The 26,378-nt window shown below is 43.8% G+C and overlaps 1 protein-coding gene across 6 annotated transcripts in view; it reads right to left on the bottom strand.

The window, feature by feature from the left end:
* The window catches only part of klhl29 (kelch-like family member 29), a 254,720-nt gene that overhangs the window by 75,072 nt on the left and 153,270 nt on the right, over positions 1-26,378 (bottom strand). For all 6 annotated transcript variants that reach the window (XM_084953380.1, XM_084953381.1, XM_084953377.1 and 3 more), the window contains 4 exons: positions 21,207-21,345; positions 13,887-14,083; positions 11,714-11,826; positions 8,849-8,995 (listed from right to left, as the gene is read on the bottom strand). In XM_084953380.1, the coding sequence (XP_084809506.1) occupies positions 8,849-8,995; positions 11,714-11,826; positions 13,887-14,083; positions 21,207-21,345 (596 nt within the window). The remainder of the gene's footprint in view (positions 1-8,848; positions 8,996-11,713; positions 11,827-13,886; positions 14,084-21,206; positions 21,346-26,378) is intronic.

Below are 26,378 nucleotides of genomic sequence, written 5' to 3' on the forward strand. Positions count from 1 at the left end.
ATTCTCAATTTGCACTAACAAGCAGCTAACAAAGTTCCGAAGCCTCCACCTCAGCATCACGTCCCTCCCTCATCTCATCTCTTTTGAGACCAGTTGTCACGAGTGAGAGGAGGATATGACTGAGAAACCAATGACGCTGTGAAAGGCAGTCACAAGTCAAATTATACCCCGCTGCTCTACTTTAAATGTAAATATTAGCTTAAAGCAAAGACTTAAAAACAAACATCTGAGTCCACAAAGTCATTAGCAAAGTGTTTACTGACGACACACATCTGGAATATAGTTGCTTTTTCCTAGATTTCTTTTGCAACCATACCAGCTGCCCCCTGCTGGGCTTTACGAATAATCCAAATTCACAGGAATTCTTTCGTGGCTGCGCTTTACACACCTAGATGTTGGAGCCATCTTTTACACACCATGGAAACGTGAAAAATACATTTTCCCTGTGCAAATTCATAATTAAGTTGAACTTAACTCTTCCAGTTGACATTTTTCATGTGTATCAGGTTTACTTGGATGAATCGAAGCTCATCCAAAGATAAGTAAATCAAAGATTTGGTATTTAAACTCTTTGGGCTTTAACTTTTAAGACTTTGCAATCATGCATGAGTGAAGAGTACATACATTAATGAGTATACTAATTTGTCTATGCGTGTGCATGCGTGCGCCATGAACCCCGAGGTAAACGAGAATCCTCGCGACACTCAGACCAATGGGTGACGTCCTCTGAGCAGATGAGGAAAGGCGCCACGTATCTGGCTCCATTTCTCTCCATCTTCAACAAGCTCTCAAGCAATCAGTCTCTCATGCACAGGCGCACGCAGAGCGAATGCGGGCGCCTTCGCTGCAGACGAATGGTGTGACCTGTCATTTTCATCTTCTCGCTTACTCATCCAAGCAATCCTTGTGCACTTTTAAACAGAGATGGCATCTAATGGATGCAAATTATATCCACTACAGTGCCAACTGCAAGACATCAAGCCTACTGTGCATGATCCTTACAGATTTCTAAGAAGGAGTTTGATGTTTTTATTCGTTTTTTCTTAAACGTGGAACATATGGAAAGAATCCACAGGAGACGAGGACATATGGAGGTACTGCTTTTAGCTTGTCTGCCCACTCTCACTTTTTTTTCCTCCCCTGTTCCATCCTCACTGGATAAGCTGCATTTACGAGGAGCTTGTATTCATATCCACCTAGATTCTGATACGCAGCCCTGACAACACCTTCTGACTTCATCTCTCTAATGGACTCAATCTCACGATGACCCGCTACGCAACAGCACACCGGGTCAGCGTGAGTGGAGACACATGCCCCGCAGCCTCGTCAGACTGCGTCTACTGCCAAAACACTGCTGCACAGCCCACTTTAAAACTTCTCTTTCTCTTCACACATGCACACACACACACACATTTGGGCAGGTGGACGGAGGAGGTTGAGCCTCGTGAAAGGCAGGGATAATGTGTCTAACAGGGAGCCTCTCAGATCTGTCAGTGCCAGCAGAGGAGCAGCCGGGAGGCCGCCAGCTGCTAACAAAGATGACAAATGTCCACTGAGCATTTCCCATTCCACTACTGTCAGTGAGGACTAACGCTTCTTACTGTGCATGTGTGTGTGTGTGTAAAATGACTGAGTGCCACAGAGGGCTCAAATAAATGACACAGGAGCCGTCCTATCTATTTCCTCTGCTTTACTGTGAAAAACGGACGACTCAACACTTAAAACACAACCCTGCATTAAAAATTAAACACACACACACGCTTACTGACTTATAAGTGTGTGTTCAATAGCGCATGAACTAAATGTTTGCCCTCACAGCCTTAACAAAACCCACTCAGTTGAAACAAACATGGCTCTGCACCCCTTTGTGTGTGTGTTTCTGTGTGTGCGTGTGTGTGTGAGCAGGTTTCTGTGAGGTAAATACATGCATGGCCTTTTTTTTCCTTTGGTAACACATTATGAGCAAGTAAAATATGCTCTCGCAAATGGCACTTCATTTGGATTCAAGTGATGCTTTGCTGAGCGTGTTTGTGCTCTTTTGCCTGCATGACTGTGTGTGTGCATATCAGCCAGAAGGAGGGACTGGGGGGGTGGGGGGGGGTATAGAGAGAGGCGTAAAGGACGACAGACGCTCGATGCTGCCCTGAGCAACTACTGACAGGTGCAATGCGTTGTCCTCCGAGGCCTGTTTCAGCATGACTTCATTCAAAGAAAAAACATTTTTTTAAAGCTTTCTGCTGATTTCATTAGAAACATATTTGTAGGTACGGCTGCCTTCTTCACATTAACATAAAACTTTTTGGCTTACTTTCTGACAAACTGAATTCTCTTTGACATCGAGTGGATTCCAGTAATTACAGCGTTTCCCTTAAATAACACAGACGATAGCATAGCAGAGGTTTGAGAACGGTGAAAATGGCGTCCTGTGAGCATATACCCTCATTTGTTTTCCACGAATCGCACGTCACGCAGCTGTTGTGTGTTCATGAGCGCGCCCGGAGGAGATCAGATGCTGTAACTGGGCATGCAGCCGCGGTGGTTGAGTGGCTGCGGTTCAAAGTGGCTGCACACATCAGGACCGAACGCGCTCTGGGACGACTTAGGGCACCAATGAGAACGGAGGTCTGGGGCGCACTGATCCCGTCCGCTCTGGAAGTCGCGTGCAAGCGATTCTCGCTCTTGTGTGAACGTTTTTGAGTACGAAAATGGGGATGTGAACGATGACATCCGCAGCGTCCGGCGCGAGCCCCTGAGTGCGTTTGTGTGCCACGAAGACAAAGTGGAGAGAAGAGCGGAGGAAAGTGGCCAACCTTGTCTGCCGCATCAATCTCCATTGCCCGGCTCGGCCTCTTCAAAGTGCACATACGTCACAGATCCCGCTGCCAGTGGACTCTACAACAGTTTCACTTTCCTCTTCAAGAACGACTGCTGTGACAAAGCGCCTCTTATCAGAAAAAAACAACAACAAAAAAACAAATTAACCGTTCCCCGAGGAGCTCGAGAAGATGAAAAGTTTCTAATTTGAACTCGGAGCCTAAAAGAAGAGAAGTACTAAATTAAAAGTGATGCTTGCGCCGATAGGGTCATTTGGAGTTTTGAAGGTAAATGATTCGTAAAACTGTGAGGGAAACTCAGTTTATATCCTTACTCAGCCTCAAAGCATTTATGTCTTTGATTATTTAATACTCTAACTACATAATGATAGCATCATTTGTTCTGCGAAAATGATTTTTTTCTCACCAAATGCTGGAGGGAAAAAAAAAAAATCACCACATTACATGAGTCAACTGCACAAACCCTCCAAAAAAAAAAATAACAAGCAGCAACCTATAAGCATAAGAGGTAATACCTTTAACTATATTAATTTGGGCGGGGGAGCTGCACATGTCACGCTAGGCCATTGTTATTTCTGATGAGTGGACAGCAGGTCCTCTCTAATGGACAGCCCGGCCTTTTTTATCACAAAAATACACCATTAATTGTTCTTTTTAGCTTTTACATCAGTTGGCCGCTTTCCGAAGAGCCAATTAATCAGCCTCTTTTGTCAGGTTGAGTCACCTGGCAAGATAGGATCCTTTATGAAATATGTTGAAGAGAAGCGTAATGGAGGTCCTATTCAGGGATTTGGCAGAAGCTGGCCTGTTATAATTGGGGCGATGTGTTATCCCACAAAGGACTGCTAGGTGAAAGGAAGGACAGGTCTCTCACTGTCAGCACCTTCAGAGAGCAAACATGATGCTGGAAACCATTTTCTTCCAGCCTTTGTCTCATGAGATTAGACTACTCAGTTTGCACATAAAAAACTCCATGTTTGTTTGCACGCGCACGTTTGTGTAAGGCTTGTTTTCAGGCTACAATGACCATGTTCACCCCTGAATCACATATTAATATACAGGTTATTCTTGGATTCACTGACTAGCATATAAAATAAAAAAGGGGACAGACACACATGAACCACTTTATTAGATACACCTTGTTAATGCATCTACCTAAGCTAATCAGCCAATCATATATCAATAATTCAGTGCATTTAGGCATGTAGACATACTCTACTGGGAGTTTCCCCACACAACCATCTTTAGGGTTTACACAGAATGATCCAAAGATGAAAAAACATCCAGTGAGCAGCAGTTCTCTGGATGAAAATACCTTCTAAGAGGTCAGAGGACAATGGCCAGAATGCTTTGAGGTTATAGGAAGGCAACTCAAATAACTCCTCTTTATGAAGAGGAGCATTTCTGCTAATGAAGCATGTGAGCTAAAGCAGCAGCCACACCAGGTGACAGTCCTGTCAGCAAAGGATAGGAAACCATCCATTCACCCATCTTCTTCCGCTTATCCGGTGCTGGGTCGCAGGGGCAGCAGCCCAAGCAGAGAAGTCCAGACCTCTCTCTCCCCAGCCACCTCCCGGTGGGACATGGCTTGAACGCCTCACCCAGGAGGCGCCCAGGAGGCATCCTTGTCAGATGCCCGAACCACCTCAACTGGCTCCTTTCGATGTGGAGGAGCAGCGGCTCTACTCTGAGCCCCTCCCGGATGGACGAACTTCTCACCCTATCTGTAAGGAGATAAGGAGGAAGCCCATTTCCGCCGCTTGTATCCGCGATCTCGTTCTTCCGGTCACTACCCACAGCTCGTGACCATAGGTGAGGGTAGGGACGTAGATCGACCAGTAAATTGAGAGCTTAGCTTTTACACTCAGCTCTCTTCACCTCAACAGACCGGTACAGCAGACGCAGTCTGTCGATCTCCCGCTCCCTTCTCCTGTCACTTGTGAACAAGACCCCGAGATACTTAAACTCCTCCACTTGGGGCAAGAACTTGTCCCTGACCCGGAGTGGGCACTCCACCCTCCACCCTCCTTTTCCAGCTGATGACCATGGCCTCAGATTTGTTGTCCCATCTAATGAGTCTTGATTGCTGCTGAGACATTCACATGGTATGGTGCAAGGATCCATGCTGCCTTGTATCAATAGTTTAGAGTGCTGCTGGTGATGTAATGAAGTGGGGGATATTTTATTGGCTGACTTTGAGCCCCTTTGTACCAACGGAGCATCATTTGAACACCACAGCCTACTTCAGAGTTCTTACCAACCATGACCAGCACTTCAAGACCACGTGACATGTGAAAAAGCTCAAATCTTCTCAAACTAATTTCTCCTACATGATATTAATGTAAATGGTAGCACTTTCTTCTATGCTTTTTCTACTTAACTGCTCTCTGTCTTTATCACACACATTCATACTCTGATGGATGCATCATAGAGCAACTTGGGGTTAGCATCTTGCCCAAGGATATTTTTTGTTATGCAGCCAGAGATCGAACCTTCCTATTAGTAGATGACCTGCTCTTCCTCCTGAGCCAAAGCCTCCCCACAGTGAGCTCACTGCACTCAAATGGCCTCCATAATCACCACATCTGAATCCAGTTGAGCACCTCTGGGATGCGGTGGGATGGAAAATTCCCATGAAGGGTGACAAATCTGCAGCAACTGTGTAACACCGTGATATATCTGTGCCACAAAAATGTAATGCAGATCTGAAGTCAAATGGGGGTCCAACCTGGTAGGAGCAAGGTACACCAAATAAAGTTCAGTGTACATGTCGTATATGTCACATGAATTATACTGTAAAAATGGTGAATGCTCAAATCAAACGCAGCCGAAGGTTCAAATACCAACATAAGCATGTATACGTAAGAGAAAAAGGCTCAAGCTTCAGACTGCTGTAAATGTTTGGTGTCATATGACATTACAGACAGCAGATATCTCTATAATATGGTCATTTCAGGCACAGAATTCTGGCTGTAAGCACAAAACTGTGTTTAGCTGTTGGGTACAATGGGCAGCCTAATAACAAGACTTTAAGGTGAGCTTGAAGGCTTGAAGGGAGGGTGGCTACATCAAAGGCCAGCATAACATAAGTAATGATTATTTTGAACTCTGACTTGTGCAAAGTTCCTCTAATTAGGTCCAAGAAGAAGAACTTGGAGCAGCAAAAGTGCATAACAGGTCCTCTTTAATCAGTTATAGCTGCGTTTTCTGTCAAATAACAGTCACTTCAGGAAGATGTTCTTCCAAAAAGGGCATTTCCTTTTTTTCTTTTGAAGCCTCCCTAACTCCCCTTTCACTTAAGTTGTAAGGACAGACACATACAGACGCTTGAAGGGTGGCACACCTTCGATGATACCCATTCAAAGAGAACCGAAACAGTTCTGTACTTTCATTCAGCAGCTTTGTGTCTCATAGCAAACCATTATTAACGCTCAAATGCTCTCCCTCTGTCTCTAAGTGATGTCCGGGTCCCCCGTTTCCCGGTGCCATCGGTTGTTAGTGACAGCATAGTGGAGAGAGAAAATTGCATATTATTTACCCAGTGCCTTCAATATGCCACTTTTCCACTCTATAGCCTGCAGCTTACAACTCGCAGCACATGCACAGACACACAAAAACCCGCAAAGCCGTACAGAACCGACGCATGCTCGGATGAATGCGAGCGTTTTTTCTGTGACATCCTGCCCTGACATGTCATTAAAAAGTGGAGCCGAACTGTGTATGAATCCAAACTTCTCTTGTGGCATAAAACAAGAAGCCTATTCTCTTTTTTCTTTCACTCTCAAATTGGTCACAAGTGTGCGACATGAAGAAAAAAAAGGGAGATAAGATTCACAAATGTGTGCACTTGAGCACTTACTGCAATCCAAACACACATGTACCAACTGGAGAAGATCAAACTGTTATGCAAATGTGTACATCGCAGCGTGAATAAATATTAATATTTTACATACAGAATCTTAACATTCACTTGCATTTATTCACGCGCTGATAAATGAATCAGGTCACATTAGCGAGCGGGCCTCTCTGCTCCACCCACATCCTGTGCCGATGGAAAACTGGGACTTTCAGTGCATGCATGTGTAATTTCACAGTGGGGCAAGATCTGTATGCAAGTAAAATATTAAATATTTACTCAGACTGTGAAACGTGTGGATTCCTAAAACTTTCTTACATGCATATAAATGGCTTGAGATCTATGTCGCCATGTGCAGATCATGTGACGCACTTCTCTCCGTATGCTCCTGTCCTCGCCACAGACAACAGGGTTTGCTAGCTGTCTTTTTTTATTTCTTTTTTCCCTCTTCGGTTACACGCGGGCAAGAGATTTGAGCTTGACCGTGAGCTCAATCACATCTCGGCTCCCTGGATGTCATGGCTGTGTGCAGAGGCGCAAACCGTTGGATATCAGATTAGAACACAGGGGCTCCTTTTTCAATCCACTTTCTTCTTTTCTCACCAACACGTTTCTCACTCGTTTCTGTCTTTCTGCCTCGCTCTGATTCTTTCCCTCGCTCGGGGTTCCTCCCCCTCTCCTCCTCACCGACTCTCTCCCGTCTCCCTGTGAAGACGGGGGGTGACCCCGGGTGCCTCGTCTCAGGAACCAGTGCGGCGGGTTGTTCAGACAACCGGGAAAATTTCTTCTACTTCATCTGAGTAAGTCACCTCTGCACCTCTCCAATAGAGTGTGAGATTGGAGAAGTTGGCCGGACTGAGCCTGCTAGAGGTTTTCGACACAGATGACACGGATCGTACGCTTCTCCTAAAAACTGTGTACCAGTCTTGTTATGGTTATTGGTGAATTTTCAACCTTTCTATCAGCGATGCTACAAAAATTCAATTTTAAAGGCTTTATCAGTGGGAGAGATTGAGAGCGATGCCAAAAAAAAAAAGCATCTTTCATACTGTTGCTTTCTCATTTTCCGGCACCCATCACGCTCTGTGCTTTAAAAGTTTCTCCTTACCCTTTTGTGTAGCACTAAATACTTTAAGGTTCTCCACTGCAAAAAAAAAAACCGCTTGGCAGGTCTGATGGATTTATCCCAAATCACTACAGTGTCACATATCAAAGGATAAACGCTAAATGTTTAATCTGAAAAGGTGAAAAATTCAAATATTGACATATGTGCCTCATAAAAGCAGGAGCCAATAAAGTAACATTGATTGCTGAGGTCTGCACCAAATCTGATCCGGGTGATATAAGGCCTTTCCCTGCACTTGCTGGTTGGTGAGAAGACATTACTTTGAAGGAGTGATTCTTGCCGTGATGGACTGGTGTAATTTATCTGATAACAATCTTTTCTCCATTTTAAAACAGCTATAAAATACTTTAAAATCATCAGCTTTAAATTCATGGTTTTGGGACCCAGTCCATAAATATCGCACAACCTGAGGTTTCTCCCCCCACCCCCCTTGCTGAATGGATATCCGTCTACAGCGCAGTCCATTTACCTTTCCGTATATGTGGCGGGCGATTGATGCTTTGACCTTGAGGCTTATCGATTCTGTGCCTGTTAAAATTCGACCTGCTTGCACCTGACTGTCAATACCCATCTCGGGGATATAACCTCTGATTATGATTAACAGCCTCTAGGAATAAATCAAACACCTGTTAGGCGTGCGCAGAGAGGGCTGCGGCTGTCTGCTGTTTTTGTTAGGCTTTTTATGCGGTACAGTGTCTCACAAACAAATGAAGTGTAACTAAGAATAGAGCACATTCTGAGGGCAAAGCACTCCTGGGATTACGAACAACTGCTGCGTTAGGCTGGATCCGAAGCACAAAGTTGATGAGCGCTAGCGGGAGAAAACGGGGAGTCACTTGTGTGGCTTTTGGTGCCGTGCACTTCTGCGAAGAGAGGAAGAGGTGGGTCGGCACGCATGCGGAAACTGTTCTGCCAGATGTAACGAGAACTGGCTGCCTTTCAGTCTCGTGGTGCAGGAAGTGTGTGCTCGTGTTGGAAGAACAAAGTTTCGCACACTCCAAAAACACCCTCGTTAACTTTGTGCGTCGTTACCTGTACTCTAGAGTTGGGGTCTTGTTTGATCCACTTGATGACGGTCTCGTAGACCAGCTCCTCGGCCTTTGTGTTCAGGCTGTCGTTGGACAGATAGGCTATCAGGTCGTCCTTGGAGACGCTGAGGATCTCTTCCTGCCCTGCCACCTGAAAAAAAAAAGATTCAATAGCTAAAGAACTTTTCACTTTCAGCGACACAATCTGACTTTTCCTGTGCCAAGCTCTGAACATACACAATTCTGTAAAGTGAAGCTCGTGTTTTTGAGCAGAGGCGGATGTTCAGATCTTTCTAGCATAAAACTAACACAAAGGCCTCTTTGGAACCAGCGCAGAGACCAGCAGGGGCAGAAAAAACGGCCTTTAAAACTTCACATCATGTGGCCGTAGCATTTAAGGAAAAAAAAGGTGTATTTCTCTCATGTACAGTAAGTGCAAAAGTCTTGAGCCTCTAGATGTTTCTTTATATTTTGCTTCCAATGAGCCAGGCTTTGTTGTCATTTTTAGGGTGGACCTGAGCAATAGTTCTCCAGGATTTCTGAACGTCTTTCAAAGTTTTTCTTTGGACTTGGCTGCTTTTTCCCCTCATTTACACTCCAGTCTTGTAAAGCCACCTATCACTGACCAGTGAATCATTCAAGAATAAAAAAGGACACCTAACACAGGGTTGTGTCTACATATAACAGACAACCTTTAGGCATTTTATTACTAGCAGCCTGTCCCAAAAATACACCATTTGTTCGATTTCATTTCTTTAGTTCAATATATGAAAAACGACAGCACAGTGTGACCGGGATACAATTGTGTTTTTGCACCTTCCTAAACAGCTATTAGCCAAAATCTTGGCACATCTCTGAAGTTACAAATAATTGACGAAACTGGGAAAACGGAGGGAAAAAAGCAGAAAAGCCTGGCCTAAAAAATATCTACAGCTGATGAACGCTATCTGAAAGTCACGTTTTTAAGAAACAGGGAAAAAATGCAGCAAAGATCTGACACAGGACCTGATTGATGCATCAGGCCATTCAGCTGATCCCAGCCCGTTCTCACACCCGACGTGTAACACACGCTCCGGCCGTGTATTCCAGCCCTGACCCTAACCTTATCCCTAATCTTAACCACCGCCTTAATCATGTTACATAATGTTTTCCAAAGAGATTAAAGTAACGTACATGTGTAGATTAATTCCAAACACTGTTCACTCAAGCCTTACCAGAAATGATCTCAGTGGGAGGATGGCTGTCAAAAAGCCATTCTTAATGAAGGGAAACATTTTTGGTTCAATTTATTGTTAATATGTACAGAGGAGGTCATGAGAGAGGTACAACGGTGAGTGTCTGCAGCCATGTGTAAAACACGGCGGAGGCTCTGTCATGGTTTGGGGCTGTTAAAACAAATGCATGAACAAAAACAGGAGGGTGCTGTCAGGTTTTGATCTAATATTCAGTATCATCTGGAAAGCTTTTGATTGGCAGTAACTTTATTTTTCAGCGTGACAATCACACCAAACACTCTGTCAGTGCAGTAAAAGCATAGCTGGATAGAAAAGCACACAACAGCACACTATCAGTCATGGATTGGCCTCCCCGGAGCCCGGACCTGAACTGTACTGAAGCAGTGTGGGATCATCCTGACAGAGAACAGAACAAACATCCAGCCAACATCCAAAGAAGAGCTTTGAATGTCCATCAAGAAGCCTGGAGAACTATTCCTGAAGACCGCTTAAAGAAATGACAAGAAAGCCGAGCTAAGGCAGTTCAAAGACATCTGCACAGTAAATCTTGAAAGAGAATGGAAAGTACATTTCATTTGATTTTGCATCACCGCGGTTTCATTATGTACTTATTTTCTTTCACTGACAATAGTAACATTTGTTTGCTGCTTTTACCTGATTTCAGGCTTTTCTCGACTGTGTGATTCACATAAAAACAGAAACGTAAAAAACAAGATAATGAGTGGACATTTTTATTCTCCTATATGCTGTATAAAAATACTAAGACATATAAAACAGGCTAATTTTGAGCTCTTTGTAGTAAATAGGTGTTGATTTCAGATTTACAGTGGACTTTTCTGTGACCAGCCTGGAAGCCTCACATCAAAGGCAGAACATAATGTATTAATTTTTTCTGATCTGTGGAGAGAGACGTTTTTCCTCTGTTTTTCCTATCGCTTCCATGTTTTTCTTTCATATATATATATATAATGGACAAACCTGACAGGGGTACTGACCTTCTTGTTTACAGTAACGCTCGACACAAAAAAGCGAATGTGCTTATTTCCCAAAATATTTCTCCAACACTTTCTGATGCTGAGCTTTGATGCCCTTATTTTCCACGCTATTTTGTGTGATTCATGCTGGTTGGAAACTATAAGAAAACTGAGAGCTCTCTGTATTTCTCTTCCATTAAGTTATCTAAAAGCTGCTCGGTAATAAGTGTACTGTTGGGTGATTCAGTAGGGTACGTGGAGCTTCTACAGTAAATTGCATCCCATGAGGTAAAAATGGTTAACTCCAGAGAAGCATTTTAATGCAAGCAGTGAATTAACAGGGCCATTTGATATTTGCTAGCTTGAAAAAAAGGATACAAAAACATATCATTCAATAAGCTTTGTGTATGCTTTACATGTGAGACTTTAATAGGAATCTAGTAACTACAGACTTAATTTAGTGTAGAAGAAAGTACAATTTTCCCCACTGCATTGTTGAGTCTGACAAAAAAAGATGCTTAGGCAAAACAAGTTTTTTTCCTTTTTCCTCGAGCTGATCACTGATTTATGTGTTTCATTTTCTCCGAGATGCAAACCGCCGTGTGTAACTTTGCTCCACAGCAATCAAAGAATCCAGAAAGACGAAGAGCCTCGACCTACCTCTGGGAAATTCTGCAGGGCAAACGCTTTGGCCATGTTGTGGAGCTCGGTGCAGCTCATGGCCTCGGCCATAGCCAGCACTCCCAGACAGTTAGCGGCAGTCAGCTGTTTCTCTGGAGTCAATGTAAAGCAGGTCAGAGAGAGAAAGAGAGACAGGGAGATAGACAAAGAGAAGAGGTTAGAAACAAAAACGAGAAGGAAACAAAAGACAGAGGCAGATTGATTAAGACAGCGAGTGGGGAGGGGGGGAGAAAACAAAACACCATTCAGTCATCTATAAAAAGACTGCAGACGTACAAAGCTGCAAAGACAGAGAAAGCAGCTGCAGGTAGCACAGAGCCATAGCCTGGGCTTTGTATCTGCCTGAGACTGAGGGAGAACAAGTATAATAACTCAAAACAGCTCCGGGGACAAACAACGAGGGGAATCGATCGCTCACAGCCCAGGCATGAGGTGGTGGATGGCAGGGAGCGGGATTTGGGATTAGCTGAGCCACTTTAAAGAAGTCCTGTCAGATCTCAGGATCTACTACACACATGCACACACATGCACACACACACACATACACAGCCTGGAATATATGAAACTACCCTCAGGGCCAGGCCAGTGGGGAGAAGGCTTATACTGCCGCCTGTGATCTTTTGCAGGGCGGGGTTTGGGGGTGGGGAGCACGGGCGGCATTTTAGGTGATGTGTCTCCAAATGTAGTTTTCTAACAAGTGTCACCATTTATCACAAGAGAGGGAAATGCCCCCGGTCTTGTAGTGAACGTACACACGGATGCGGGCACAAACGGTTGAGTGGCCGCTGAAAGGCGCCCGATTAAACAATAGCCATCAAAGCGAAGCAAAGCCAGGCCTTTTATCGCTAAAGACAGAGCCTGAGAGTGTCTCCTAAACAAATATCAGCCAATAAAAAAGCCACCCAACATCTGGTAAATAACAGGTGAGCAAAAGCCAAGCTAAAAAAAAAGCAGGTTTGGGCTGCATCAAAGCTAGACTCTGAAAGTATATTTCACAGCAGATGATCATCTGAACAACCCTTTAAAAAGAAATCATTTTTTCCAATACTACACACTCGGGTTGTAAAAAGGTGAGCATGTTTTGTTCATTTATTTTAAATCAATCATAAAACAAAAAAAGCTGGGATTTCTCACAAGGCGCACGATGAATGACTTTGTTTTGTATTTGTTGGAGTGAGAAGACGTGTGAAGTGTAAGTAGGTCGGAGAAGATGTCTGCCGTTCCTCCTCGGTATATTTGTTGCAAACTTCAATAATTTCTCACGCGGTATCAATTCCTCTTTGCTCAAGGAGACACGGTCGTGCCCGTTACTTCTCAAGCGCTGAAATGTCATGAATCTTGTCGAGGAAGAACGGATTGACGCCTCGCTGGCGATGAAGTCTACAAATGGCTTCTGTGTTTTTCCCATTTTTAACCCTCCCCCCCTCCCAAATTGAGAAAAACAAATCAATAACGGCGCTTGCTGCTCCTCTTACAATTTTCCCCTCCTTTCCTGCTGCTGACCTTTTTGCTAACATGCACTTCCCCCGTGTTACCGATACCCAAAACTATTTATTAAATGGAATGCAAAACTTGACCTTTGCGGCTTTTTTGGCTGGCCGACCCACTAAAATATGGAACATGCCATTTGCTTTTCATGCAGACCCCTCCCCCCATCCTTTGGGTTCCACCCCCAACAGGCCCACTCCCCTTCTATCCACCTCTTTCCATACCTTGTCTAAGTATCAATCTGTTTGGCTGTTTTTCGATTCCATCGCGGCTCAGACCAGAGGATTTGACATTTAAGTGACAATTGTTCCCTGACCTTTTTATAAATCTGCCCCCGTGCTTGATCCTGCTCTCTGGGACGAGATCAGAGGCACCGTGCCCGGCTGAGAGTGAATTCTAACACGGCTGCGAGCTTTGGAAACATGACAAAAATGGGAGAGCGGTGTGCCAGGGCCGGGGAGGAAATGTAGGTGCTGCATGAGGACTTCTGTGCACAGCAATGAAGCATGACCGTATACGAAAACACCCAGGGCCGTATGGTTGCGCAGGCATATCTGATGTAATAAGCATGCACGCGCTGCTGATATAAGCAGATAACACTCGTGTAAACACATACACCCCTCCCCACCCACCCCCGCCGCTCTTCCCCCTGAGCTACGCCTACCTAGAAAGGAGACACAGACTTTACAGAAGGTGTTGAACTGGAACTTGTTGGCAGCTTCCAGCAACGTCTTGGCATTGGCCGAGTCGATGACCAGCGACCCCGTGTAGACAAACTCGAGCAGCAGCTCCAGCACGTCGGCGCTGATGTTGCTCATGTTCAGCTCCAGCATCTCCCTGCTCCTCGTCTCTCCCGACGACCTGATCAACCAATCACGGCAGAGAGAGGCGAGTTAGGCGCATTCTGAGAGGAAACTTGGGGATAAAAAAAACCAAAAACAGTAAGAAAAGAAATTGAAAAATAAAAGAGAGGGACAAGAATACACGTATGCTACACACAACACCTAAAACACACCTGGGAAAGTACGAGAGTGGGGAGAAAAATAAGAGAATCGTTACACAATAAGATAACAACGTAAAAGTGGAAAAAAGAGAGACAGAAACAGAACTTTGGATGGTTTCTACTTTACTATGGGGCAAGCGGATTTACAGCTAGAGCGCTGCATCTGAAACAAAACGTCCTCACTGCACAAAGATTAGGCAAAACAAATGAAAAAAAAGTTATTGCTTTGTTTCAAGAGGCATGCTTTTTGAACGCGTGGTTTCATGTATGCATAGTCTTGGAGGGCAAACATGCATACATGGCAGGGCACGTGTGAGCTGTGAGAGAGTGAAAAATGGAGAGAGATGGTGTTACACATAATGGAATGGGAAAGTCAGCTGGTTAAAGCGCGAGTGCGCAGTTTACGAGTCACGCCGCTGCCGCCGAGAGCGGGCGGCTGCCTGCGTGTGCGCGCGCGCCGGTCATCGAAGCGGCGCGTCTACTCCGACTGACGTTGCAGGTGCTGGGCGAGAGCTTAGATGGACAAATTAAATAGAATATGATATCCCTTTGTAATGCAGTGCTGGAGAGAAAGAGAGAGGGGGAACAACGAGGGCCGTTTTGGGAACTGGGCCACGTTGTGACTTCATCGGGATCAAATGGCCGAGATTAGTTCGCATGCAGGATCCCCTCGGGGAGGTATGAGAGCATTAAATAACACCTCACCACCCATGTTTAATGTCCCATGTGAAACAATAATCCACTCAAGGGCAAAATAAATGGAATCAAAGCCCCGCAGAATGCATGCCCCCCCCACTGCTGTGTCTCGCTCCCAGCGGATATGGACATCAACAATATGAAAAGTAGCCAGCATTAAGATGGATGGAGGCTGTTTGTATCTGCCAGTCATGGTAGCGCTGTGATAACGCTCTGTCTGCTTCTGTGTCTGTCTGATCCCTTTTTTCCCTCCACCTTCTTCTTCCTCTCCTTTTTTTTGTGTGTAGAAGTCAGTTGGTTGGATTAGAAATTATGACAAACAGTCAGCGTTTAGTGAGACAGAGACAGCAAAAACAAACTACACGAGACAGATAGAATGGATGGAGTGGAGATGAGAGATTGGAAGGATGGAGGGGGGGGAGGTGGGGGTGGGTGGGTGCGATGGCGGGGAAGCAGAAAAAAAATAAAAAAAGAAGGAAAGGGAGGCAGGGTGAGACGGTTCTTCCACAGGGGAGCCAGCAGCCATCCTTCTGAGGGGGAGAGTTTGGGTTGTTCCATGACTGTGCCTTGCTCTTTTAAATAAGAGATATCCCCGCCCACCCCCGGAAAAAAAATAAATAAATACACCGTCACACCTAAACAGAGCCTCTGTCCCCGGCGTAATAATCACCAGTAGCCTGTGGTGTATGAACTGAGACATTAGTTGTCATTTTCAAGCGCACTCAGGAGGTGAAAGGTGGGGGTGGGGTGGGGGGTGGGGGGGAGAAGGACATCCAAATAAAAGAAAAGACAATGGCATTTGTCCCTGGATGGACATTGGCTGGAAAAACCAAGGCAGTTACTCTTTTTCCTCCTGCAAAGCAAAAAGCCACATAGTGTTATTCCCCCCCGCGTTTTTTTTTCCTGCACAAAGCCCTGCAGTTGGAGGGGGAGGGGGGCGGGTGGGGGGCAGGTAGTAAGACGGAAAGATGGGAAAGGGGAGGGTTGTTCAGGGTTAAAGTGATGGATGGAGGCGGGAAGAAAGAGAGGGGTGGGAAAGAGCTAAAAATAAAAGAAGAGCATGCTCATCAACCTGGTCAATTAGTGCAATAGGAACCAGCTCGAGTGGCAGTTTGTTTTTGTCTGAGCACTTATGTTATGGAAATGACTTTTCCGGGAGCTTCTTAAAAAGAGGTGGATATTTATGCCGCGTTTGATTGCAGACTTGAATTTGAATAGTGAGAGAGGAAGGGAGGCAGGGAGGACAGGAGAGACAGAAGAGGAGAGACAGGGCAAGAAAAGGTGGGGAAGGAAGGAGGGGGGAGATGGGCGCGCGCACGCAGACACACACTCCAGCAAACAAATTTGTTTATGAAAAATGTAGCACTTATTCAAGAGGAAGTTTAAAAAAAAAACGGCAGAGAGTGTCAAAATGGTGGTGAGCAGAGGCGGAGAGGCAGGAGGGAAACAGGAAAACACACACACACACACACACACACACACGTGCTAGCACACACAATTTCTAATACATCTTTCAGCCTAAAAAAAGCCCATTTACAAGGAACACATTTAGCTTGTTCTTACAAGATCATTTATTCTGTGGGAGTATATGCACTACCAAGACATGTTAACACAGAAGCTTACTCAGAACCACAACCTAAAGTGTCGTGGCTAAAAATGGCCCGTATTTACGTGTTGTCACAACATAAATCAGGACTAAAATTGTAAAAATAAACAGAACACCGTGGCTGAGTCGGCGTTGGGACTGCTGGTTTTTCCGGTATGGATTATAAGGGCGCTGCATCCATAACACTTGGAAGGAACAAGTCATATCTGTGTTAGATCGTCTGAAGGACAAAAAGGACACGGTGACAGGTGGAGAGTATGAAAGCTCACACGTGCATCCAAGTGTGAACAAAGGGGCCATCAACTCGAGAAAAAGAAAAAAAAAAAAACAAACACACAAAAACCTAAATGTAGACACCAGATTGACAGGACTCTTGGTATAAAAAGACTTGACTTGAATATGACAAAAAGAATCTCTGACAGTGCCACTATGGCAGAGCTTAAGATTACATTTACAATTTTATAAAATTTTTGGCATAAAGACTTCAGCAGGGTCTCACCGTTTTTAAAATATCTCAATTTCATGATTTCACTTTCCATTTCGAGAAGCTAGAATTAGTCAGAATTAAACCTATAATTTGGACAGTGCTGAAAACTCACAAACGTACACACTATAAAAGATAATGTAGCTTCCAGGTCCGAAAAATTAAGCCAACGTCTAAGCGACTCAAACCTGCAGTCTTTTCAAAGGCCACCAGGGGGCGATCTGTGTGGTTGAAAAGAGACTTCCAGTCCAATAGAGGTCAATGAGAAAACATCCCTCGAACTTGACTTCTATAAATACTTTTGTGGTGTGTTTATGGACTCAGTCTCTCAATTTAGCCATAGTGAATAAACCGTTAAGTCCATTTTGTAAATTTGGGTCATTCTAAGTTTCAGAAACGAGATTTGACGAGACGTCAGCCAATGAGTGTGCACTTGCACAGTCAGCTCCACCCGCTGGTCTTAAAAAGATGGAGTAGGCTCATCTCAAAGCTTTAAAAAGGGCATGTCACGGTACCTATGTCCATCTTTCATACTGTCAGTGGTCACAAAGTAACAATTATTCCAAGAATGTCAGACTCTAAAGACTCCATTGTTGTACATTTTTCATTGGAACTACTTTCTGCCAACAGAAAAAAAAGAAGTAGGTCCAATAAAAACTGCTGACATGCTCTCTGAATTATTTGAATGAACATAAGGTGAAAAAGCCTGAATGCAATCGTGTGTGTTTAATTTGGTTTTCAGTTACATATGTCACCTAAAAAGAAAGCAACATTAAAAAGTAACGATTTATCGAATCAATACCCAAAACACAAAAACAAAACAAACCCTTTACTCGCGTAGATGCCGTACGAAATATTTAAAGTAACAAAACAAAAATGGGGTATTACAGTAACCTGTCTCCCCATCTGACTGAATGGTGCTGCAGAGGGCTAAACCGTGCACACCGAGCTGCAGAGTTCACACAGCCGTCCACACAGTAATGGGCTTTAAAATAACCCCCTACCATCACAGTCAGAGTGCTCTGAGTGGCACAAAAAACCTCATGGGTCAACACTGACAGAAGAAGAGCAGGGAAGCAGATGGCACCAAAACATGTATCAGAGCTGATTCTGGAGCTTTTTTTAATATTTATTTTTTTATTTTTAACATTAGTGTGGTGCTGGGATGCAGTGGCCATAAATGAAATGCTTGCGAGCACACTTATTGGAAAATCCCGTGGGGTAAAATGGAATTACTAGAGACGATCTGCCTCCTCGCTAGGTGCATTGGCCCTTTAAAAGAGTAACGTAATGGGTTTTTGGAAGGGGGGAGGCGAGGGCAAGCGTGTGCTCACACTTCCAAGCGGCATTACATCCTCCAGGTAAGGTGGGGTGGGGACGGGAGGCTGATTTGCTTGGGTGAGGGTGGGCAGTGGAGCAGCACGCTGCAAAGAGGAAATAAAGACATTTTAGGATTCTGCTGAAAAGAGAATTTGAAATGAAGACTAATCAGTGTATTTGTAGTCCACTTAGGTGGATAATGTGTGGTTTTCTTTTTTTTTTGTGACATTTTCAGCACTGTTTCAAATTGCTGTGGAGCCTGCAAACCACGCTGCTAAATACTGACACGGTGCCAAGAGACGCTTTAATTTCGTAAATAAGTCATTGGGTTGCTGTCTGTGCGTGCGTGTGTGTGTGTGGGTGGGCCAAAAAAAAAAAGTGTGATGTGCACTCCCTCACCCTACAGTATTACATCTCTACTAGTCTGACTAATACAGCGTGCCTGGATATTATGTCCTTGAATCCTACGCATGCACACACACACACACACACACACGCACACACACGTGATAAAACTTCAGCAGCACGCTTTATGTCAAGTCCATTTGAGTACGTACGGATTCACAATTTCAAACACACCCATACACAAAGGTGGTTTATGAGAGGAGGCAGGAATCTGAGCCGTAGTGAACGCCTCCTGAATGAGTTGGGCGAGGAAGGCTGTGGTACACGGCATCAAAGAAGCCTCTCTCTCTCTCTCCCATCTTCGTTTGACCTCATAAAGACGTGGACAGTACCGAGCCACGTGCGGCATCAGCATAATCCCGGCCCCGGTGAAAGAAAGTGACCTGAGCGACACATGGGAGGCCGTAACTCGGTGACAGACGGGCCTTTGGCTCTCTTTGCTCTTCTCTGTCTGAGCTTGCGTCACTTGCTGCGAACGCCTCAAAGCCAAGTATCAAAAAAAAAAAAAAAATCTCTGTATGCTCTTTAGACACTTTTCATTCTCTTGTTTGCGCTCCCTTTCTCTCCCCTTCCTGTCAACTTCTCGCTGCCTGCCAATTCGCATTTCCATAAAACCAAGGTGCCACGTGTCTTATAAAATCAAAGACGGTCTCAGCGAAGCTGCGGCGTCATGTTCACGTAGCGCTGCTGATCATGACTTCATTACATCAAAGCAAAGACGTCTTCCAAAATTAACAATTAGTGTAACAAATTCATTAGATATTCTTCAGTCTCAAGTCAAATGAGAGAATTTCTATTTTAGACATTATCTCTTGAAAAATGACAGTGTTATGACAATAAATCAAAGTAGTTTTACAATTAATTAACCAATTAATGAGAACTTACTCTATTAAACTGTCAAATTAAAAAAGAAAAATCAGACAAAGCAGGCAGCAGCAGGCATAAAGATGAGCTTGATGAAATTCAGCCTGATCCTCTGGGAGCCCTGGGTGTCTTTCAGGGCCCCTGTCTTAGTGCATAAATGATCTGGCTACGTCCCAGATAAGAGCCACCGACGAGACAATCTGATAGACAGGTTGACCAGCATGGGGGCTTCAGTTCTATCCAAAGTCACTCCGGTCTCTCAGGAAGCTTCTCTGCTATTGTCAAGGTCAAAGGCAGACTGTGTCTGTATTTTATTCATGGGATGTGTGGCTGTCATGGAGATGAGTGGTGCTGGCGCAGACGTGGCTCTGTTGCTTTTCTACCTCTGGTCTCTCTCTGGTCTTCCTCACTCCATCCTCATTCAGGAGGAACAAGTGTATCGGTGGTGAGCAAGGAGGCCGCGGCAGCAGATAAGCAGCTTCTGTGCTCTCTGATGGGCTCGCTGTGGAGGCAGCATGACTGCGGGGCAAAATGGCAAACCTCTCTAAGGCTTTCTAGCTATCGCTCGCGACCGCTTGTCTTTGTTGAGCGCTTCATCCCTAGCCATGCGAGCAAGAACACACACACACACACACACTCAAAAACAACATCAAGGTGGCAAAGTAACTTTGGGTCCAGGGCACTCTCAATTATGCCGAAAGCACCTGCAAGGATTTGAAGTAAGGATGAGGACATTAGGGATTCATGGTTTTACCTCTCCAGGAAAACAATGCAGATGCTCGTGCTATCAAACTTTACACAGTCATACTACATGCGTGCGCAAACACATACAGAGAGATTAAAGCGGTCTGCACCTGACGCACTCTCACACCGACGACACACATGCACAAGTATGCTGAGCGGCGAAACGAAAACACGCCCGTGAAGCCGGAATCAAAAACAAAAAAAGTATGCAGTATGAAGGGCGTAACACTGGGGGAATACTTGGATCAAAATCAAATGAATACATTAGTGAAGGATGGTGTTAACCTGTGAAAGTGGTGGTCTTAGATGTGCTTTTTGTCTCGTCCTTTATGACTCTGAAATGTCTTTTATATCACTCTAACCAAGGTGTATTAGCATATGAAAAGGCTGTTCTGAAATACTCAAGAAATCAGAAACGGAAAAATATAGTAGCATGGGAGGCAACAATCCCTCTGCTCACAGTGCGGCCACCCAACGTGGAGTTTTGTTTCTGTTTTGGCCCTTTGGTGAGTTTTAAAACATTCCCAGTCATGGAACATTTTCACTGCTCGTTAAAATGGAAATGTGGTTAAATTGCCCTACATGGGGAGGAAAGGTAATGACGAGTGTGTGTGTGTATGGGGGGGGGGACTTTGCTTTTTCCCTCCACTTTCAGATACATTCATTTGAGTGGGAAGAGGAAGGAATGGCTGCTGGCCCTGTGCTAGGAACCAAAGTCTTCACACACCTGCAAGAGAGAGAGGGGAAGGGAAAAAAAGCGACACAAATGCGCCCTATGAAAAAAAAAAACAGATTGGATCAACAGCTGGTGGGAAAAGGGGGGAAAGGTGGAAGGTAAGGGGGTGGGGAAGCGAAGGCAAACCTTTTCACCAGGTCCTTGAAATACAAGCTGCAGGAAGCTAGAACATTTTGGTGGACTTCAAACTCTTTGCCTTCAACAATAATTTTCAGGTCTGTAAACTCTTTCGCTCTGCGCTGTTGGTTCAACTCCTTCAACATCTCTGTAGAACAAGAAAAAGAAACAGACAATGCCACATTTGGGTTTAGAGTTTTTCTTTTCTCTCTCATTTTCGAACATACATGTGCAGAAAAAAAAAGCAATGCAACAGGAAAGCAAAAACGAAACAAACGCTGAAAAGTGCAGATTGTAGAACACGACACTTGCCGGTCAGTCTTAAGAAACAATGTTCATTAAAATGACAGAGAAGTAAAGATTTGTACAAACGTTTCAGCAGAATCAAAGCAAAGTACGGCTCTAAAAACAGGAAGCAGAACAGGTAGCTCACATATTGGATAGTGTACCAAGGAATGTGCATGCTCGTGGATAACAGAGCTAGCAATGAGATCAGAAACACGGATCATTATGAGGAAACACTTGCTTGACTGTGTTTGACTTTGGCAAATTTACACTGCAGCTCTAGAACTTCAATGGAGAGAGGCCGAAAAGCTTCTAACAGAGGCTGAAAACAGAAACACTGTCAGTGCATTAAATCATACTGAAATAAAAATTCTTTGGCTTCTCGCTAATGTCCTAGTCGGAGAGGAGTTGACCTTCAAATGCTGCTCATTGAGAGAACAACTGCTTATCCCCAAATCCCCCAAAACGCCCTTCTCTCACACAACGTCCAAGGAAAAGAAAAAAATACACCCACCCACCCGCACCCATGCTCGTCTTCATCTCTGGAAAGAAACACTAGGGAAAAAAAACCCACTGAGGAAACATGCGTGAGTTGTGGTGTAGCAGCGCCTCGTTTAAGCCTGGCCTTACTGTAGCGTTGGGTCGGAGGCGCTCGTTTCTCTGCATCTTAATGAGGCACCATGAGGGGTTGCTGAGAGTGAAAATCAGCGGGAGGCTAGCAACTTATTCTACAGCTTTAGGAGGGATAACCAACACCGCTGCGTTGTTAATCTCCTATCGAGAACGCCACTAAAAAGAGAGCACTGAGAGCCAAACAGGCACCATAATGTGGAACATCATGATTATGGGTGGGTTGAGGAGTGGGGGGGACAAGAGAGCCGCCCTCTATACTGTCGCCTTAGCAATAACAGAGCCTGTGAGGCATAGTAAACACTTGTTTGGTACAAAGCACAGCCTGCTACATCCTCCGTTAAGAGTGAGAGATATACAATGATTTAGATGAAGAAAGGAGATAAATTCTCCTCGATCTTGGAGCCAATCTGCACACGCTACCTTTGCAAACAAAGCGATCTGAACAATGGAAATGGTGAGTCACCTGTCAATCACGACATGTGTAACAAGCCCAAGAAGCGCGTGTTTATGAACAAACATGCGCTCAACGCAGCTGCGCAGCTGAGAGATGTGGGACAATGATCAGACTTATGATCGTACCGGTGACACACAAGATGAAATAAGAGTTCTTCTTCTTTCGTTTTTCCCGAAAGAGGTCTGTGTTCACGCCTCAAAGCTGGGATTTAATTAACCTGGAATGACACTCGCCCCTCTCTTTGGCTAGAATATCTACTCATTTAGCTCCCTCCATTCTCCTGTCTGACACTGGGAGCTCAGCTCTGAATTAATTTGGTAGCTGAAATTATACAGTATAAAGACACATGACAAATAAGGTGCAATTCAGAGGCGTGCTTTGGTAAAAATCCTTTCTCTCCGAGCGGCGCATCCTTCAGAGTTATCACATCAAGGAATTAATGGCCAGAAAGAGAATGACCAAGTTATTAAACTTGCTGAATACTAAATGGGGGAAGAAATAATGAGATGCAATTTTTTTGGACAATGCGTCTGGATGCACAGCTGCACGGTTAGAGCGAGCCATACACACTCGCACGTAAACACAAAGGCTGCCATTTGCCTTGTCTTTCATCCATCTCTCTCCACTCTCCACATTCCACTCCACTGCTGCTTGTCAGTCGGCCAGCTATCTTATTACTGTGTGGGCATGGGCTGTGAATAGCGAATATACAGTAGTTTGCAGTTTGCATTACTGAATTTCCAGCGACCGATATGGCTCTCACCTCTAATCAGCCGCACCACATACCATCCAGAACAGAGAAAGTGAGAGGGGGAAACGGAGAAGTCCACTTGTCAGGAAACAATGGCCGCCTCCCCCTGAGCCATGCAGATACACCTGAATGCCTGATGGAAAAGCTAATTATGGTGTCTTTAGGGTGGACTGGTGAGCGCCCTCGAAACAACTCATCACCACCGGGGACCATGAAACTGCACATGGCGTCCCCATTCTCAGCTTTGGCTTGGAGTGTGGTGAGGCAGAGCCACTCTCAATGGAGCCACGGTATCTTTGAATCACCAGACGTCTCAATACTCTTTAGGACTGTCAAGCTCTGTAAGACAGGGTGGCACCAGATGGGTGAAAAGGTGGTTTGAAGAAAGAGGTATAACACGCCATAATTCCCGAGCGCAGCGATCACGTGTCCCGGCCCCTAAGTAATTCACTGTAACAACACTACTCTTCACCGGGGTTCATGATTGGCAGACGCACCGTGTTGGGGGTATGAACGGTGCCAACTCTGCTGTTCAGCCTAGTAACTCTACAGTCGAATATCTCCGCGCTGTGGCCAATGGGGTTCACGGGTGTGATTTCCAGTGACCTATCAGCATGCACCGCTATAAGGTGTAGTAAACCACCGACCGGGCTGCCGATAGGCAGTTGTTGGGGGGCAACTCGGCACACCATTGGTTGCTGAACTTGGAGCCATTTTGGGGTCCTACATGTATTTTACATGCGCCTTGCAGACCCACCATTTTGTGTTTAAACAAAAATATATTTTTTCAGAAGCATCTTCTTGCATTATTTTCTGTTTGTTTTGAGTAGCCTGTCGGCTCCTTGAGCTTCTGCTTGCAATTACCTAAAAACTCAACGGCAAAACTGAACATGTACCTCAGTAAAACGGCACAAAGTGGAGCAGCCATTGTGTGTTTTTCACAGAAACTGCCTTGTATTTATTTCTCCTGCCAAGAAAAAAATCGATAAAATGGTTTCAAATTTTGAAATTTAACTCGCAGTTATTTACGCCTTTTTATAAAAATCAGAGTGGATCAAATATTCCAGCGCTCGGCTCTTACAAATATTATTTTGTATTATTATAATGCATTATTTTTGATGGCTAAGAAAGCCAGCGATGTACCGACAAAGTGGGACAAAAAGAGTAACGATGAAACAATTTTTCCTTGGGGGAAAAAAAGACAACAACATTGAAAAGCCAGTTTCCCAAAAAGGGTGAAATACAATATTTACAATTTTTTACCTACTAAGTAATAATTCGTGATATCAATGCTGTAAGTAAACATTCAATCGCTCACACGTATCTTTCCATTGATTCAGATTCTTGGAGCGTAGCAGAACAGACACTGATGTGTTCATTCTGACCTTTTCGTTCTTTTTTTAAACTTTCAACAATCAATTCCCACCAACACTCGCAGCTTAATTACCCAGAACAAACCATGCTAGCAGATCAATAACTCAATGTACAACCCTGCCATAATCATCATCTTTAGCTTTTGCATTTTTTTTTAACTAGAGGCAGTGAGTCATCATTTTCCTTTGCTAAAATAAATGACTTTTAATCTCCAACATGACCACAAGATACAGCTTCTTTTAGCACCGTGTAATGACAAAAACGTACAAATTGTGGGAATCAATAAATTTATTTAATTTTAAACACTGCTGCTGTTTTTAATGCATTTTGAAGAATTACAAAACTATTTTGATAAACCAACCGCATTAAAAATAACCAACATAAATAATGTAAGCAATATAAAATTAAAGAATTTATATCAAAGTGCTTTCAAGGTAGAAACATAATTTAATGACTACCTTTTGGGAAAAATATTAATAGGTTATAGTGACAAACTGCAAAAAAAATCTATTTAACCTCCATAAGAATTTTAAATCAAAACTGATTTGCAGGATAAAGTAAAGCAAGATTAACACACACACACACACACACACACACACACACACACACACACACACACAAAGGACTGAAGTAGATTGGACTGAGGAAGTCTGATCAAAATGGGCTTCCTTGTACAAAAGCCTTTTGATAAGTAGGGATGTTTGAGAAATTTCATTTCAAAGAGAGACACACAGCAGAATAAGAACAGTGGGCCAAGTACACGGTTCATAAGCACACAAAGAAGCTCTTTCCAAGCAAAAAGCTTTCACAGTTTTTGGCTCCATCAAAAATGTCTCACCATCGAAGAGAACAGAATCCCTGAAAACCTCCAATAAACACAACGACAGTGTCAGGGGGAATTAAGAAATGGGGTAATTAGGAATGAAAAGGAAAGCGAATAAACGATCTGATATTAATTGTGTGTTCATGGATTGGTGCGTTTTTGTGACAGACTCTAAACCACTGCAATGCAACATGAAATATTTAGGGGAGAAAAAAAGCTGTTTTCCTCTCTGACTTTGACGGAGTAAACACTTTTCAGTCTTTGTGACTGCACAAATTAAATACACCTACACACAACATTTACAGGTAGAGTAATGGTCAAAAGTTCACTGTCAGCACAAATTGCTGGGCGATGTTATAATCTCTGTATTGTAAGTTTTAGGACCCGAGTACAAAAGCCAAAAAGATTCACTGTTTGTAAGAACATTTTCTTAGACTGATATATATTTTTTCCCTTCGAGGAGCCAAAGCTTGCTCATTTAAATTTTGGTTATATATAATTTAAAAAATGTAAACATACATCAAATTTTTCATGTTGTTGTGGGATTGAGCTTTTTTTTTTTTTTTTTTTTTTTTAAGAAAAAGCATCAGCCTGTGTTAATTTAAGCAAAACTAAGAGAAAATGTAAGTAAATATTAGGATGTAAAATAAATTAGAATCTGTATCTTCATGTTCGTACATTTTTACAATATTATATTTCAAATACATTTTTCCTTCTTAAAAAAGTCAACAAAGGTCTTTCTTTCAATAACTGCTGCTAGCTAATATATCATGTTCATTGGATATTAATATGGTCCAACAATCAATTTGGTTATGAAAAATAAAATGTATTCTCAAAAAATATATATTTTTTAATCTAGGA

The sequence above is a fragment of the Perissodus microlepis genome, chromosome 15 (genome assembly GCF_051167445.1).
Source record: "Perissodus microlepis isolate ML-2025 ecotype Zambia chromosome 15, ASM5116744v1, whole genome shotgun sequence".
Taxonomy (NCBI): Eukaryota; Metazoa; Chordata; class Actinopteri; order Cichliformes; family Cichlidae; genus Perissodus; species Perissodus microlepis.